This window comes from Stylophora pistillata, chromosome 1, assembly GCF_964205215.1.
Source record: "Stylophora pistillata chromosome 1, jaStyPist1.2, whole genome shotgun sequence".
NCBI classification, from domain to species: domain Eukaryota; kingdom Metazoa; phylum Cnidaria; class Anthozoa; order Scleractinia; family Pocilloporidae; genus Stylophora; species Stylophora pistillata.
In genome coordinates, this window is record NC_142519.1 from 36,196,489 (window position 1) to 36,214,468 (window position 17,980).

At 41.1% G+C, this 17,980-nt stretch overlaps 1 protein-coding gene across 1 annotated transcript; it reads left to right on the forward strand.

The window, feature by feature from the left end:
* The first annotated feature begins 418 nt into the window (after window positions 1-418).
* Window positions 419-7,823, forward strand: LOC111336001 (trace amine-associated receptor 365). The gene is made up of 4 exons (XM_022942009.2): window positions 419-667; window positions 4,868-5,122; window positions 5,634-5,929; window positions 7,015-7,823. Exons 1-4 carry the CDS (start codon window positions 562-564, stop codon window positions 7,375-7,377), a joined length of 1,020 nt encoding a protein of 339 aa, XP_022797744.2. The 5' UTR covers window positions 419-561; the 3' UTR covers window positions 7,378-7,823.
* Window positions 7,824-17,980: the final 10,157 nt, after the last annotated feature.

Below are 17,980 nucleotides of genomic sequence, written 5' to 3' on the forward strand. Positions count from 1 at the left end.
TTGCATGTGGTTGTCTGCCTTTGTGGGACGGATCTTTGTCACATTCAAATTTTCATTTATGACGAGTTAGCTTGCTGTTTTGAAGGTATTAATGGTTCGACAATTGATACGAATTGAATAAGGTCGCTTCGATTTGGAACGCAAAATTGAAATCGATCAATGGTTTTTAAATAGAATTAGTTTGGGTATGATACTGCATTGAACACAGTGTTTTATTTGATTCTGAAGCTGCAGGGTTTGATTTCGATTCTAAAATCAATTGCAAGATATCATTTTAATTTCTTATTTGGAAGTCGTGTCCTCTGTAATTTGTATTTCCTTTAAAATTTTCAACCAGAGATCCTAATTACCCATTCAATAAGACAGCCGAACAAAGCTCGGTGTGACATCACATTTATTATTGGTATAATAAAGTTTATTTACTTTTGAAGGACTTCTCCGATATTAAAATCGGTAGGGCCAATTTGTAGTACTCTATTCCTCTTCGATGTCATACACTTTGCCCGCTTTGCGACTTACATTGTGAAACGCCATTTGATCATCCAGCAGTGTGAAAATCTGATGGCAAATTCAACATTGGACGGGATCTTTAAACCCCACCATCCGCTCGAACTTAAAATTCTCTTCTACGCTGCTTTCATAATTTCTCTCCCTTTAACTGTATTCGGTAAGTTCTTTACTAAAACTGCTTAAGATAGTTACGAATTTGCTGAACGAATATACGAATGAGGCGAAAGAAAAAATGGCGAAATGTGTAGTAACTTGATTATTGCATGGTAAAGGTTTGATAGTTTTAAAATGGCTTTCAGCGAAGGGAAGAATTGTTTTTCAGACGAAATCGTGGAAAATCATTTGTTTCACTCTCAATTAAATATGAAGAGAATGTGTTCTGGAAAGATCAGTTTATCGGTTTTTGAAAGGAAAAAATCCATTCCATGTGATCGCACCTCACAATGTATGTTTAGTTGACTTTAACCGGCTGAGTAAACCAGTCTACTTTTGATTTTTGACCCATTGGTGTATTTTTCAAAGCTGAAATGTCTCAGAGTTGAAAGACCCGAGAGAAAAACACTGCCTGCTTCGTTAGGGCTATGTTTCTGAGAAGGCACTTTTCAACACTTGTTAAATGATATTTTCGGGACAGGAGACATGGTTTTGGCGGTCTACGTGAGAGTGTTCATTTTATTTGCTTTAAAATGTTTGTCCAAAAAGACAAATTATCCACGACATCTTTTACCCTCTTCCATCATTAATCAAAATCCTTTTTCACTAACTCATTGAAAGTATCACGCAAAATTTAGTAAGAATTCCCTCGAGACTTCCATTTCGTGGAAAACGGCCCGCTATATAGAAGATTCATTTCATATTTAAATTTTCGAGATTCCGGGTGTACAACTTTTGAGGATACAATGAAAAGCTTTACGCAGTTGTTGGGCAATTCAATCGATGATGAAGAACACTTCTGCCTGATGTCCTACGCAGTTTGCATTTTGGTAAATCTGCCTATTATTTAAACTTAAGTATTCGTGCATGACTTGGTACTTCTTGTGTGAGCTCAAAAGAACCACTTGTTCAGTTCGCGGTCATTTTTCTAGCCCAGGCTTCGTTGTCAGCGTGTAAATAAAAGAATAACGAGGCAGTATAACCAAGAAACCGCGACTTTTTAGCGACAAATACTCGACAAAATATTTGAAACCTTTTTGAATAACATCCAGCAGCTTTAAACGGCTTAATGACCGCTTCATTCAGTTTTTTTTCTTTCTTTTTCTAATTTAGGGAGATAGTGCGAAGCTTAACTTTTTAGCATGAAAGCTTTTCAGCTTTTCTTAAGATTTAAATTAAAGTCATTGTTAATTTGATGTGTAAACCTTTTGTAGCTTCTACTAATTTCCTTGATGCGAGAATAATAGTTATGGATTGTTAATATCACAATCTAGGATCCATTATTTTCTTGAGTTTTGTTAACCACGGCAACCAAAACTCAACAAAAACAGCTTTTCTTGTAGCGAAGGTCCGAGCTTGAATTACATATGTTAAAGACAGGCCGCTATAGAATCATGAATCTTTTGCATTTTTCTTGAAATTTACTCGGCAAAACTTCTAAAGTCGTGGTATATTGCATGAATTTTAGTAAGGACGAGAATTTTGATTTTCAAAATTTATTTGGAAAGGTTTACAGTGCTATTGTAAGAGGGTCTATTCAGTTGCTCTGCGATGGCAAGTTAGAATAACCATCACCAGAAACTCAGTTCATTTTAAAGCTCTCGTGCATTAAGACTAAAACAAAACATGTCGAGTAGCTAGCGCTGACTTTTTTCGCTATTTCTGAAACAATGAAATTAGATACTTTTTTTTACTTCAAACAAGTAACTAAAGGTGTGGGAAAAGTTTAAAAAACACCTTGATCGATACTTTCAAAAAAATTGTTTCGCTTTGCAAACGACAGCCAGGACTGGAGTGGTTTCTTGTTTCTCGTCAAGACGTCAGGCTTCGTCGTTATTCTAGAAAAACGGCAAAAATTCTGTCTTTTAACGATTGATATATACTCGGTCAACGAGTGACATTGGTAACTGAGCCTTGTTTTCTCATGCAAATGTTTAATTTTCGGGGACTTTCAGCTGTCCAAACGAATTTGCATTGATTTTGAGAAACGAGTTTTTCTCCATTTCACTTATTGAGCGGGGGGGGGGGAGGGGGGGAACGGAAGGTAAAGCTTGGGAGGGAGTGTTGGGGTGCTGTGTCCTTAAAAACCTGACCCTCTATTAGAGAAAAAAGAAATTGTTCATTTCACAACCCGGTTTAAGAAAACACATCAATTATGTAAACCGATTCACACCGCACTCTGAGAGCCAATCTTAACACGAAACTTCAAATAAAATGACGAGAGCCGTTTATAGAAACCTCGCAGTACATAGCTGACCTGTTCAAAGCTGCTGGTCGAAAAAATTGACCCTCTTGAATAGACTGAAGAGTAGAACTACATCCCTGTTCGAGACTCAAGACCCCAAAAATCATATCTGATTTGGCGGCACATACCTGCTTGGAAAAATAAAAAATGTTCCTCCTTTCTCCCCCCCCCCCCCCCCCCCACCTCATCTGTTCTCCCAATAGAACGTGTTTATAACGGAAGAGTTATTTGAGTAAGCACTATTTCATCAACTTTAGGTCGACAAAATTCAGACGAATATGACACAATCGGAAGCGTTATAATATATGCCAATGTTTGTCTTGTATTACGATTATCACGCGGAACTCACGGCTTTTATCTGAGAAGTCGGTTATTTACAGAAATTATTGAAAAAGGGGCCCGGATGTCAGAAAGCATCCCGAGGGCCGTCAACAACGAACGACATCGCTGTTTCAGTAGTTTTCCCGTTATTGTTTCTGGTCGAGGAATTTCCTCTAAAAACCGCATGACTATTGTATTGAACGAGAACCACTTTCAAAAAATTTATCTCTCTTTTTTTAAAAGATTAGATGCTGCTAAAAATTTTGAATAATCTGACAATTTTAGATTAGCTGTAATGTCAAACAGCTGCAAAGAGCAATTTTGTTTTTTTCATATAGATGTGAACCTTGTTTTGTCTCTTTTTTTTCATTGCCGGTGGTGTCAATTCTTTGATAGCGGCATCTTTTGTACTATTATATCGGTAATACGTTAGAACATTTGTTTCATTGTTTCCCTTTACACCTGTCATCTGCATGGAAATTTTCGCTGTCAACAAGCTCGCCGGCGCCGGAGGTCTCCATGTCGCAGAGCCCTTGGGAAGAAATCTAAATTTTATTATGAAAAAAAATTCACAAAAAAAAAATGAGATTCCCGCCAGAATATAATATTTATTTAGAAATATGAATTCTGTTCCATAATTACTCATTTTAAGGAAAGGTTTTCCCCTCTGAAATAGAATCTGAGATAGCTTCAATGAATTTTCTGTTGTTTTTGTCGTTAAGAAACACACATGAAGGAAAAAAAAAGGCACTAGATCGTGTAGGAAACGGCAAATAAAGGTTTAAACGGTTTATTGAAAATCACTGTGCCAGGACGACCGAACTACGTGCTGCCCCTAGAAAACCCGAGGTCCTCGCACATGCTTGGACAATGACTCATACAATGCTGATTGACAGAATCACAATAGAGTATTATAAAAAAGTCACACAACTTGTCACAGATCGTGATCGGAGGGCTCCAAGAAACCTTCCACCTTCTCAGAAGAAATAACAGTAACTGATTAGTTTTGTCTCCTCTTTCTTTTCTGTATTGTTCAAGGAGATTCTATTTAATTGAGAATTTCGGGAGACGACGGCTAGAACTATTCTGGCGAACAATGCGACTTAATAATGTTCCTGTAAAAGCCGTCACATCAATCAATTTGAACACCGATCTCGGCAAAAATCGAAAATCGAACACGGATTCCACCATCGATTGATACAGCACACTTAGCTGCATGACACCAAAACAAAATTTCAATAATATATAGCGCTAGCCAAATGTGAACCGCGTTTTTTAGCTACTGAAAATGTTGATATCTTTCTGCGGCGTGGAAATGCAGCCTTATTTCTTCTGGTGGAGTGAGGGAGGGACTGGGGTTGGGTTAATGTACTGACCCAGCTTACAGCACTTCCGGTGAGGCCTCTTTAAGAAAAATGTTCATTTGTAAAATATATTTGAAGGAGATAGCGACCTTTTTTCGAGTAAATACGGTATTCTGTGATAAAGCGCGGTGAAAAAAAAAAAATGGCATCATTCTTTTCTACAGGATCGTCATGGGTTACCATAACAATGTTTATAACTAGCAATCATTTAGCCGATTCTGAATTTTTTGGAATAGTTTAATTTCCATCAGGGTTTTCCTCCACTTCTTTCAAGGGAATGGTCTAGTCATATTAGCAGTTGTTATCAACAAGAAGCTCCGTTCCGCCACCAATGCTCTGATAGTGAGCCTGGCCTTTGCTGATTTGCCTGTTGGTTTGGTGATCTTCCCTCTTATCGCCTTGACACAGAAATACGGGCCTAGTCTACAATATGGAAAGCAGTTGTGCCACACAACGATCTTCTTTACCGAGGTGTTCCTGAGCGCTTCGTGTCTTCATTTGTTGTTCATTAGCGTGGATAGATATCTAGGTAAGAAGACTGGACTAGACTTTCTATCAATCATGTGAAGCTAGGAAGACATTGTTACCAGAAACACAGTTCGGTGTTCCCTTTGGCGTCGAGGTTAAAATAAGAAACTTCCCCACCTCCCCCTCTCCTCCTACCCTCCATGCTCTAAACGTTTTATTTTAAATAATCTATTTATCCCAGCATCGGTATGCATATTCTTTATACTCTTTCTTCTCTGTATAGTTGCCATGGTACAAACAGGAGAATTTGCTTATCAATCAATTGAAGATTTTTTGGTCGGCTGTAGATCATTTCCTGTATCCTCATGTTTGTGATAGTGTAAGAAGATGGTCAGCCTGGTCACTCTTGGGGTTAGGGGATTAAGGAGGTTTGCGAAGAATTTTCGCTCATCACACCCAAGAGTGCCATAGAGACGTCACGGGCATTTTAATTTAGTTACAAATATACATTTACTCCACCCCAACCCACTCTCGCTAGGTTCTAATACTCATCGTGCCTGCTTCCCTTGTAGCAATCAGTAACGCTCTTCGTTACCACGCTATCGTCACCGCAAGACGTATTGCTTACGTCATCGCCTTCATTTGGACTTTGTCTGTGCTCGTGGCTGTATTTCCTTTTCTTGGTTGGCGTGACGTCCGGCCTCGTTCCCAGGGAGGATATTGCCAGTATCACCTAAACCTCTCTCCCAGTTTTATTCTTTTTTTGCACATAACCGTATGCCTGACTCCGCTGACCATCACATGTCTGGCGTACTGTAAGATATTCCAAATAGCACGACAGCAGGCTCAGAAAATCGCCTCTATGACGGTAAGATGTGTTGCTTGTTTGTTGGCAAGGATGCAATGAGGAACAATTAATTTCGTAATAATTTGGATATATCAACAAAGTTGAAATGGTAAATTGGCCACCGTAATGATTACAAAAGCTGACGTTTCGAGCGTTAGCCCTTCGTATGCTGTGGATTGAAAATGCTAAGACAAAAGTTAGTAGTCGCAGCAATCAAAATACAAATGAATAAAGGCTGATAGTTTCGAAAGAAACTGTTTGGGGCTGCGTCGGTGGGAGTAACGAAATAATTTGGATATATCAACAAAGTTGAAATGGTAAATTGGCCACCGTAATGATTACAAAAGCTGACGTTTCGAGCGTTAGCCCTTCGTATGCTGTGGATTGAAAAATGCTAAGACAAAAGTTAGTAGTCGCAGCAATCAAATTAATTTCGTAGCCAAAACAAACAACTGATAAACAGGCAAATACAAAGGGCAAGAGTAAAGGTACAAGATGTGTAGACGTCGAAATAGTAACTAGTTTGCAGGAAGGCAAAACGTAATCCTGAGAAGTAACGATAAAAATAACTTAAAAAACGGTACATGAAAGAAGGATGATTCTGTCGGCAAACATTTAGGTGTCGACCACTAAATCATGATGATTCAGCCGTCCATTTACAAATTTACCCAGGCCTCCTTATAAAAGCCTATCAGACATATAAGATGAACACATTTGAGGCCCAAAGAAAATGAAAAAGAGACTTAAGCCCCGTCTACCTTATCTGGGGGGCGGAAAGATGTTTTTCCTTTCTTCCTTCATAATTTGACTGTTCGCAAACATGGAAAAATGCTTGTTATGAAAAGTACATTGCGTTACATGGCACGAACAGGTAATAGTCGTACTTAAGGCCATAAAGAGACTGTAACAAAGAGGACGCGGTTGTTTGGCACCAAATTTTTCTGAGAGCTCCATTTTTACCATCGTTTACTCCACGCAGTATCGCATTTAAAACACCTTCTCAGTGGTGTTGGTACCTAATGGGATCAGTCTAGATGAGTACTAGTTTGGAATAATAATCCCATAAATTACTGATTGATCAGGCCAGACGTGCTTATTTCTTGCAGGTTAGTGGGAGTGAACAAGAAAAACGCCGTAAGAAGCTGGAAAAAGAGCGTAAAATCACTCTCTCGGTTGCAGTTGTTGTTGGAGTGTTCATTCTCTGTTGGGGGCCACTTAACATCATGCTTATCGTCTACTGCGCATGTCATAGCTGTGTCTCCTCTCTTTCTATTGAGGCAGCGGAAGTATTCTCCATGCTAAACTCTGGCTGTAATCCACTCATTTATGGAACTTTTAACAAGGACTTCCGCAGAACCTTCAAGGCTATGTTACGATGCCGCTGGCGTCAAATCAACCGTGAAGAGATGGAGGGTTCAACTCAAATGGCCATGCGCGTGTCGAAGGACTCGGTTGAAAGTTTGAAGTGAGAATTTTCAGACATACCATACAGGAGTTGGTTCATTGTGATTTTTAGTTCGATTACCAAATACGATTGTAAAATCTTGTTCAAACGTAAAAACGAACAAAAAACAAACAAACAAACAAACGAACAAACAGAAAAAGTGCAAAAAATGGGAAATCGATCGCGAAAGAATTTCAAGGATCAGATGGCAGGACGAAAACCAAGCACGTATTACGGACAACGGAACGTACTTACGATATACAGTTTCCATCCTGCCTTTGAATCTGCCTATGAAAGAGGAAAATTTAAGAGGGACGCTGCAGAATTAACTATGAATACAAAACAATGTATCACTGCTTAGCGAACGTGTAAACGCTAAGATTTTATCATTTAACGTAATAGTCATACACTTAAAGTTGAATGCAACAGAATACATATTTAACAATAAAAAAATATTTTTTTAAGCAAGAATTTAGAAACATGCAGGAAAGTGGTTATTTCAACTGGAACATTCTGATAAGTATGTCAGTATGTCGAGAAGCGACGAAGTCCCCGCCCACCGTGTGCAAGAAAATTTCTAATGAAAGGAAAAAAAACTTTTCACTCTAAAAAGGCAGCCAAAGTTTTACTATTCTGTCGAAAAAACAGCATCCTTGCGCATTCACTTAGTAGAGGTTGGTTCCCAAAAGGGTTGGAATAATAAGAGACCTCGTATAAAAAGTTTGAAGTTCCATTATGCATTTGAGTCCGTGAGTCTCCCCTTCCAACAAAGCTATTCAATCAAAAACAGTTCGTAGTTTAACTAAGGCTGAAGCTGTTTACGAGCTCTCGCCTCACTTCTCTTTAAGACATGGTTAAAAAAACGATAAAGGTATTTCCCCTGAAGTCGAGCCGAGTGGCCCATCCAATCGGAATTGAATTTATCCCGGCTCCTGTAGCATGAAAGGACCTGGGATGGGATGCTAATCCGTTGCAAGCTACCCCCGGTCTTTCGTCATGTTCCTCTGACAATTCGTAGGCACCCATCTATATCCCTGGATGGACAGAGGCACGGCGAGAGTAACGTGTCTTGCCTACTGTAGCTTACAGTTTTAGTCGATGCTACGTCTAGAAAAATTTGGAACTCGCGCTCGGTTGAAGAGCCTCGAGGAGCCGATTGAGGTTTGTGATTGAGCGAGTGAGCGAGCGAGGTTCGACTTGGAAAATAAATAAAAATATATGGGAGGAAGGGCCGAGCGATGATAAACATACAAGACAGAATTTAAAGACTTACAAATGTTTTCCTGACTGTAGCGATGGCGCCGAAGCTTAAGTTAAGAGTCTACGATCGGCAACGAAAACTTCGGGCTGGAGAATACGATGAAAAATTCGCGCGCTAACAAGCCGTAGCGTTTAAACAGTTCTATAAGGCATGCATAAATGATAAACTAACACAAAAAATTGCGCGTGGAATCCTACATCCCGGCCCCTAAATGCGCTACACAAACATTTACAATGACCTATAGAGGATTGCAACGCAATGTTAACATTAATTGTTCCTCGTGCAGCGTATTTGGGAGACGAACCGCATAGCCAAGTCCACAGTTAAACCTCCTCAGAATCTTCACTTGCTCCTTCGATAAGACTATCTTGTCTAGTATAGGACGTTTGAGTGTCTTTGATTTGGTTTTCAGCGTGACACTTCTCACAAGAGGGTCTCGTTGGTTCGTCTTGACGCCTGTTATGCGTGCAAGTGGCCATAAAACTGTGGGCGACTTCTGATCTGTGAGCAGTAGGATGTCTCCAATTTGAAAATTTCGATGCGGCCTGAACCATTTTTGTCTCTCTTGCAAATTAAAGTTGAGAGATATTCCTTCACCCCATCGGAGCCAAATACATCCGCTAAGTACTGGACCTGCCTCCATCTGCGCTTGGAGTATATGTCCTTCTTAAAAAAGATTCCGGGAGGAAACGATTGGCTATATCGAAGGAGGAGAAGGTGGTTAGGCGTGAGGGGTTCGAGGTCGCGGGCGTCGTCTGAGACCTTTGTCAAGCGCCTGCTGTTTACGATTGACTCCGCTTCGCACATGAATGTTGACAGCCCTTCGTCATCTAATACTTGCTCCCTGACCAGTGCGTTCAAGACCTTTCTTACAGTCCTTACACAGCATGAAAATCGAGATTTACGGAGACTTAAATGTTGCGTAAATCTGCGTAAAGTTTTGTACGAAGCTTTACTCAACTTTACGTACTACATAAGGGTATGTAGAGGAAGCTTTACGCGATAGGAGGGTAAAGCCAGCGTAAACCTTGCGTGTAGTTTGTGAGTCGACTGTACGGTTATTTACGCCTAGTGTAAATGAAACGTAAAGTTGTTTATTGTTTAGCCCAAATGGATCGAGCACATAAAATGACATAATTCTTTGAGATGTAGGAGTTTTAATAGTTAAGCACAAATAATTATTTGTGCGAGCACAATGATGAAACATCCCCAAAACAGTCTAAGCCTAGTTTGAGTTAAAAGCTTGCAACAATTTTCATTTTGAAAAATATGGTCTGAACTAGGACTTTGTCATTGCTAAACATAATATCCGGATTGTATTCTAGTTAGGCGAAGCTGAGCAAATAAATCAATTTGCCTATTTCTCAAAAGCCTGCGTATGCAAATATAGACCCTGCTGGCTATGCCATGCTAATGAGCCATAACAAGGGCGAAACAGCTGTCCATGGCCGCCACTTTACGGTTGATATGGTTGCGCGCATGCGTACGATATGAGCCGTATCAGGGGATTGTAAGTGTGCTTTAGTGCTGCCAATAGTGTTGTTTACTATTTTCTGAGCACACAGGTTACAAATGATCTTATCTCCATACGCACGCCGTGGAAGAACTGTTTTACAGTTCTCAACAACTACCACATGTTTAACGTGGAGCTGGCGCATTTACTGGGTGCTTACCTCAACCTCTTAGAATCTTAACTTTAAACTCAAACTGAGAGCGCAAATGAGACTTAACTGGCTACGCCGAGCTGAAGTGCTTCAAGTTGGCAGAAATGATCATTCACGACTAAGGATACGTGAGTGAATTGACCGTGCGTTACAATTCCGCCAACTTTATGCTAAAGAAAATGCTGTATAGAGAAGCGTAAATTTACTTTTACAGAACCGTAAAATTGCTTTTACGCTGCTCTTTAAAAGCGGCTTTACGTCACAATTCCGCCAACTTTACGTCAATCGTTTTAGTGTTCAATTACGCACCTTTACGCCATTGATTAAAGGTAGCGTAAAGGTTAACGTTACGGTTCGTTTATGCGAGCGTAAAGTCGTGTAAGTCCAAACTTACGTTACATTTACGTCGCGTTTAAGACGACGTAAATTTGCGTTTTCGTGCTGTGAATCATGCAACGCTCCCTTGGACCGCCATGGTGGGACCCGCACGGAGGGTTGAATATCCACTGGACATTTCTCTGAAGTAGGAAATCGGCAATTTTCTCCTGGTTCCATTCTTTGATAGAGCGGCTAAGTTCGCGTTCTCCTGATACAAAATTGCCACCGTTGTCGGATCTAATCATTTTCGGAGATCCTCTTCTCGCAACAAATCGCCTGAAACTGTTTAGAAGTGAATCGGTATCCAGATTGTGGGCCACTTCTATGTGGACAGCACGTACCATCAGGCAGGTATACAACACGCCGTAACGCTTAACTTCCGTTCTTCCACGGCGAATCGGGAACGGGCAAAAGCAGTCGACTCCCACATGAGTAAATGGTGGTTTGTCAGGTGTAATTCTGTCCAGCGACAAATCTGCCATTTTCTGTTCACCAACGTGGGCTTGTCTTCTCTTGCAGGCAACGCAGGTGTCAGATATCTTCGTACTGCTGTTCTGGCACCGACGATCCAAATTTCTCTCCCATCAGACTAAGGACATGTTCCACTCCTGAATGACTGGAAACATGGTGATAGTGGCGTATGATGAGGGGAACAATGTGGTGAGACTTTGGCAAAATGACTGAATGTTTCACACGCTGCTGGAATGGTCCATTGGCTATCCTACCCCCGACACATAACAAGCCGTCAATCATCCGGGGATCGAGTTTGACGATCTTGCTCGATTTTTGACCTGACACTTTGAGTTTTGTTCACCTGAGGGGGGTGTAGATGGTGGCGTAGATGATACCTTTTTCGATATGGCCAATTCCTCTTCGAAATTCTCTTCTTGAACATGTCTCACAATTTCCTTTTCTGCATTTCTCAACTCGTCAAGGGTAATTGGGACTGTCTTCGCTTTCTTAGTGACGGCTGTGTAACCACTATTACATCACTCAACTGCCGATCGTAGATTGTCGCGATAGCGAAGGATCCACGCAGTGAATTTCCTCATCCCGTACCACGAAGAAAATCGCTCAAAGGTCTTATTCACTGGTTCCGCACCGATTTCCGTGGATTGGGAGTATACCTCAGCTGTTGATTTTATCTCTGGGTCGGCTGGTGAAACCTTCAGGACTGGGCTGGGTGCAATGGGCCAGGAGGATTCTGGACGCCACAGGAAATCAGGGCCTCTGAGCCATCGACTGTTATTTAAAAGAGCCTCAGCGGAGAGCCCACGCGATGCGTCGTCCGCTGGAGTTCTGCGAGGAGTCAACATGTCTCCACTGCGAGGCGGCCGCGACCTCCGGTATTGTAGCTACTCGATTTGCCACAAATGTATGAAATCGCTTGCTCTCGTTCCGGAGGTATCCCAGGACGCAAGTGCTGCCGGTCCAAAACACAGACTCGTCGACTTCAGGACCTTCAAGAACTTTCAGCACGAAGAATTTCAAAAGCATCGGGCTGTTGCATGCACCTTAGCACGTTGGGGAAATTTTTGACGAGATAGATGATCAGGTGTATTTCTGGAACGCACTCATGACTGATATTCTAGATGTTAAAAAAATAAGGGCTCAAGAAAAAGATGTGCCATACATAACATCAGAATGGAAAACGCCATCAGGGCCAAGCGGAAAGCAAAAATAGGATACCTTTAAAACAATACAAAAGAGAATTGGGAACTTAAACGTAAAGCGAGAAACGAAACAACAAGGCAGAGAAGAATCGCAATTAAGGACTATTGGAGAAAGAAATCCGAAGATCTAAAAATGAGACCCAAGGAGTTTTTTAACACTTTTAGGTCGTTCTTGAACAAAAAGGACCATATATATACACACAATACTGAAATCCATCTAAACGAAAATGGGTCAATCGTCAGAAGTTAGTGCGGAGTTCTCGAAGTACTCAGTAGCTGACTATTTTGCCACAATTGCCGAAGGAATCGGGGCTAAAAGCGCCGAAATTCAATCTATGGAGGACTTTGAACACCATCCGTGTGTTTAGAAAATAGTGGCGGAATCCACAAACCAAACGCAAGGCATTGAAGTAAAACCTATCACACAAATGCAAGTTAAAGATTCTCTAGAGTCACTTAATATCAACAAAGCCACCGGCTGTGATAGTATTCCGGGAAAAGTACTTAAGATTGGAGCAAAGGAACACGCGAGGCCACTTCAGACCCTTTTCAACGCTTGTATAAAAAATAAGGTTTGGCCAAGCGAATGGAAGTGTGGGGAGGGAATGAACGCCTATATCAAAAAGGATCGACAGATCCAGTAAGGATAACTACAGACCTATCACAGTCTTACCAAGTGTTGGTAAGGTCTTTGAGCAGCTCATTGGCAAGCAAATTACGACTGACTCCGACAAACACATGTGTGTAAACTCATCAGCCTACCGCAAAAAAATACAGCTGCGAAACCACGCTGATCAACTTGGTTGAGGGGTGGAGAGAAGCCAGAGATAAACATCTTTTCGTAAGCGTAATATCGACTGAGATGTCAAAAGCTTTCGACACCTTACATCCATCGCCGCTATAGAGAAAACTCAAAGCTTACGGCTTCCAGGGTAATATCATTGAACATCTGAAAAGCTATTTATCGAATAGCAAAAATCGTGTAAAGTTAGGAAGCAATATCAGCTCTAACAGATTAGCCAGTCGAGGCTGTCCAAGGATCCGCATTGGGTCCTCTGTTGTGGAGTATATTACAAAACGATCTATCTTATCATGTTAGAGATATATCAAGGTATGCGGACGACCATCAGTTTTATCATACAGGTCATGACTTACCCACTACTACATCCAAACATAGAGACAGTACGGAAAAAGCAACCACCTGGTACGAATGTAATCTATTAGTTGTTAACCTTAAAAAATACCAAACCTTAATTGTTGGTAGCAACAATAACTCTAAAATAACATCGAAGAATGTGCTATCTTAGTAAACAAAGAGAAAATCAACACGACCGCTACTGTCCAACTTCTCGAGGTCACAACTGACTCAAATTTGAATTTCGATAATACATAGATACTATTAATAACATGAATACTATCTGTAATAAAGCCAGTCAAAGGACTGGTATGCTTTTGAGACTCCGCAACTTGATTCCGACAAATGCAAAATTACAACTTTTTAAGTTGTAATTGCGATCTCACATGGCATTTTTGTAAATCTAGTGATAGTCGCAGATTGGAGATAGTTCAAGAAAGAGACCTAAGGGCTGTATTCAAAGATAAACACTCCACCTACGAACGATTGCTGCAGAAAGCTAATTTACCTTCGCTATTAAACAGACGCTTACAGGATATATGCATTTTAATGTACAAAGTTAAACACTACCTTAGCCCTTTGAATGTTTGTAATATCTTTCAGAAACACAACTCTTCCCACAATTTAAGACAAGTCGACTTTTCTATTCCTAGATACAACACAATAGCTTACGGCAAACATTCACTACGCTATTTAGGACCTAAATTATGGAGTAAACTGACAACTTATGACAGATCAGCCACAACATTAGCTAGTTTCAAAAACCGCATACGTAAGCGTGACCTCAGCTCTCTATTAGATGATGGCTGCGAGGGCTGTGCTCTATGTAATTCTTAATTCATTTAATTTCTTTTTCATGCGCAATATGACTTAATTTTATTCTTAAGTACTATTCTTTGTAAATAATGTTTATCCATTTTATTTGTGTCCCCACATTAGTTAACAACTATTCACAGAAGTGGAGGTGGTTAGTGGTGGATATTTACCTCGCCGCTTCGCGGCTCGGTAAATATTCACCGCTAACCACCGACACTGAGGTGAATAGTTGTTTTAGTATATACCAAAACAGTGAGATAATGTACACCACCAAAAATTTATTTTAATTCATACATTCCAGCAACGATTCCAACATTTTCCCGCGCGTAACGATCCAACGCGGCTCGGATCGTGGTAAGTGATTTTTTGTTTTTGTTGTAAAACCTGCCGTCTCGTTTTTTCGCTGACAGATAAAATTTCTGAAGACACTTGTTTAGCTCTGGTGGCGACATTTCTTCAAATGGTGTTACAAACTCTTTCTGTATTTGAAACCATTCTGTAAAAAATACTATTTAACTTTGATTTTCAAGTGAACAAGTGAGGTTACGCAAGATTAATTTGCATTTGTAAACAAAACCTTTTTCATTGGTTTTTATCAATAAACTCGCGGTTACCATTACCTTTAAACACGGCCAAACCAAATTTAGTCGCTTTCTGTGTTTTCAGGGACTGCTTCGTCGTTATTTGAGTGATTTCTTCGCTTGTCACGGATGCAAACCGGCACGCCATTTTTTCCCAAGTTGCTCGGAGGTTGATAGCAAAGGATATTCGGAGTTTGACTAGCCAATCAGAGCGCGCCTTCAACGCTATCCACTGTTTTAGTATATACTAATATGGGATATCTCCCAAACTAGAAGGTTCTTTGACACGTTAATAAAGTTTCTATCTGTCTATCTATCTGTATCTCAGTTTCAGTTCTAATAATCTTGTCTAGTCTGGCTGCGACAACAGCTGCGCTCAATTTCTAATCGAGGAATAGTAAGAAGCTTGAGTGGTGACAGCCGGGATTTCCCCATGACGAATGAACAATGAACGAGACCTCGCGCGTTGGTAATGCGAAGGTAGAATGTGTTCCATATTAAGTTTTGTGATAGTTTTAACAGTGAGAAACAAACTGAATGACTTTTGAGTATCGCGAGATTCGTGGGTAAAATATAAGTTCATTTTTTAACCGACGTTGTCTACGGCGTCGCCGTCGTCGTTTCTTAAATTCCCTATTAGCGCCACTCGCGGACGAAGTAGCGCCAAATAAATGAACTAACATTTGGTAATCTTCTGGGTCCTTGTTGAGGTCGTTTCCTGGCCACCATAGGAAGCGGAGCGCATCACAATCCTTAGGGCTGACACGAACCTGGTGGAACATTCCTTCAATGTCAGCCATCATGGCAATGAGCTCTTCACGAAAGCGAATCAGAACTCCCACCAAGTTGTTGATTAGGTCTGGACCCTGCAGAAACTGAGAGTTCAGAGACACGCCGTCGTATTTCGCGGCACAGTCGAATACTACACGAACCTTGTCTGGCTTGTTCGAGTTCACGACTGGTTGGTGAGGTAAGTACTATATTACACTGACGGTGTGTTCCAATGGAGTCTTGCGTAACATTTGAGCGTGCCTGTTCCCGAAGAGGCTTCCCATAAATGCTGAATAATTCGAACACAGGTCTGGATTCTTAAGTAATCTTTTGCGCAATAACCTCAGACGGTGTTCTGCCCGGCATTGCGCGGTTGTTTGGTAAACAGGGAACATCATGTTTCCAGGGTAAGTCTATCTGGTAATGACCCTCCTTCAAACAGATCGACTGCTTCATGATGGATAGTGCACGCTTGTCCTTTTTGGACATTGCTGGTTAATTCACTGACGCGTATGGAATCCGAGAATTCCCAGTTACAGAACGTGCGTAACTGCTGGCTAAGTCCCTCGTCAGCCCTTAAAAAGTTGCACACTGGCACCAAGGGTCCATTCACCGTCCAAACAAACATAGTTCGAGTCGCGAATGGGTCTTCGCCTTGACTAACACAAATTTCATGAGGTTCCAAGGCCTTTAGAACGTCGCATCCTATAAGCAAGCCAATATCCGCATCGATCGTTCGGATTTGAAGATCTGTGAGGTAAGGGAAGCTGATCACATCCTCTTGACTCGGAATACTGTCAATACTCACAGGTAGTTTCGGTACTGAAAACACAGACGGAAGATCCGCAAAGTGATTCTCATCCAGATCAAATGCCTCTAGACTGAAGAGATTGCAGCTCATTACACAGTTGTGCTTGCCGAGGGTAGTAAGGGAAAGTCGCGTCTTGTCCCCTTCGATGCCCAAAGTCTCCAAGGGCTTCTTGGAACAGAATGTGGTATTGGAGCCGCTATCGAGAAAGGCGTAGGTTACGGTTTATCTATTTGTTCCTTTAGCCTTGATCCTTACAGGAACTATCGGTATAGTGCAGTAGCTGATTTGCCGGCCCCAGTAGAAGCACACTGACTATTGGCGCTGATAAAGCTGCTTTGGGCGTTGCTTGCAGCCTTGCTGTCTGGTATTCAAACTAAATACTTATTAGTCATTCTTACGACGTGATGTCTCCACACGTTCTTGTGCATCTCTCTGTGGATGGAGATAAGTAGACTGCTTGGATTGACATTCAGAAACCTTACAGAAACTTGACTTGGGGCACTCCCTCGAAAGGTGGCCAGGAAGGAGGCAGTTAACACAGAGACCCTTTGAACGAACGAACTGAAGTCTCTGCTCCATGCGAAGCTTCTTGAAGTCTTTGCAGCGCACTAAGACGTGATGACTATTGCAAAAGGGACACTTTGCAGGTAGCCTCGTTGTCACAGTTGAGCCAATGGATGAATCTGGCTGCTTATTGTTAACATCAGGGTGGTGTCCATCATTCCCGGAAGTAGCAAAATTGGCGGCTCCTCTTCTATTGATTGACCTTTTGAATCCTTTCTGCCAACCTTTGGATCATCTTTAATCCAAACACCGGATGGGCCATTGCGCGTGCTTTCGCGTCCCCAAACTTTGCAAAGTCGTGGAAAGTGATCTCTCTCTGCTCATTATTCGTAATGTCATTTGCCTTTGTAGCGTTTGCGGCGACCAAAAATCTAAATTCTCAAGTTCAAGGGGGTGTCGCTCCAAAACGCGGTTAACGAGGTGTTTGGGACTATTTTACTGATCGAAATGACAAACCAAAGAGGACTTTTTGCACGAATCTTTATTCTTGAAAGGTAATCGACCACGAACCACAATCAACGACGAAAATAACGATTATTCTCACAGGCAATCAATCTATCGAACGATCGATCGTAAACTGAAACAACAATACAACGAAGTTTTATCAATCTAATGAAAAGCCGCGGAATACACAATCAAAGAATCGCGTGTCAAATACTGAGCTCTAACGTCGATAACGAGATTAACAATAGAAGTAAAACAGAACAAAAGTTTCGATAAAAATTAAAAGAAATTTGGTGGCTGGTTAACAGACTATTGTTCTTATTTAAATTATGGGCGTTCACTCGCATTTGGTACGAATTTGGGCTTAAATCACTAGAGAATACGGCGATATCTGTTTGTATATTGTCACCCAACACTGAAAAGACTAGAAAAGAAAAAACAAAGTTGCAAAGGTACTCACATATCGGTCCCGCTTGTGCCAGAAGTTGAAAAAACGAAAGGGCGAAATTTTACCACGACTATTCAAAACT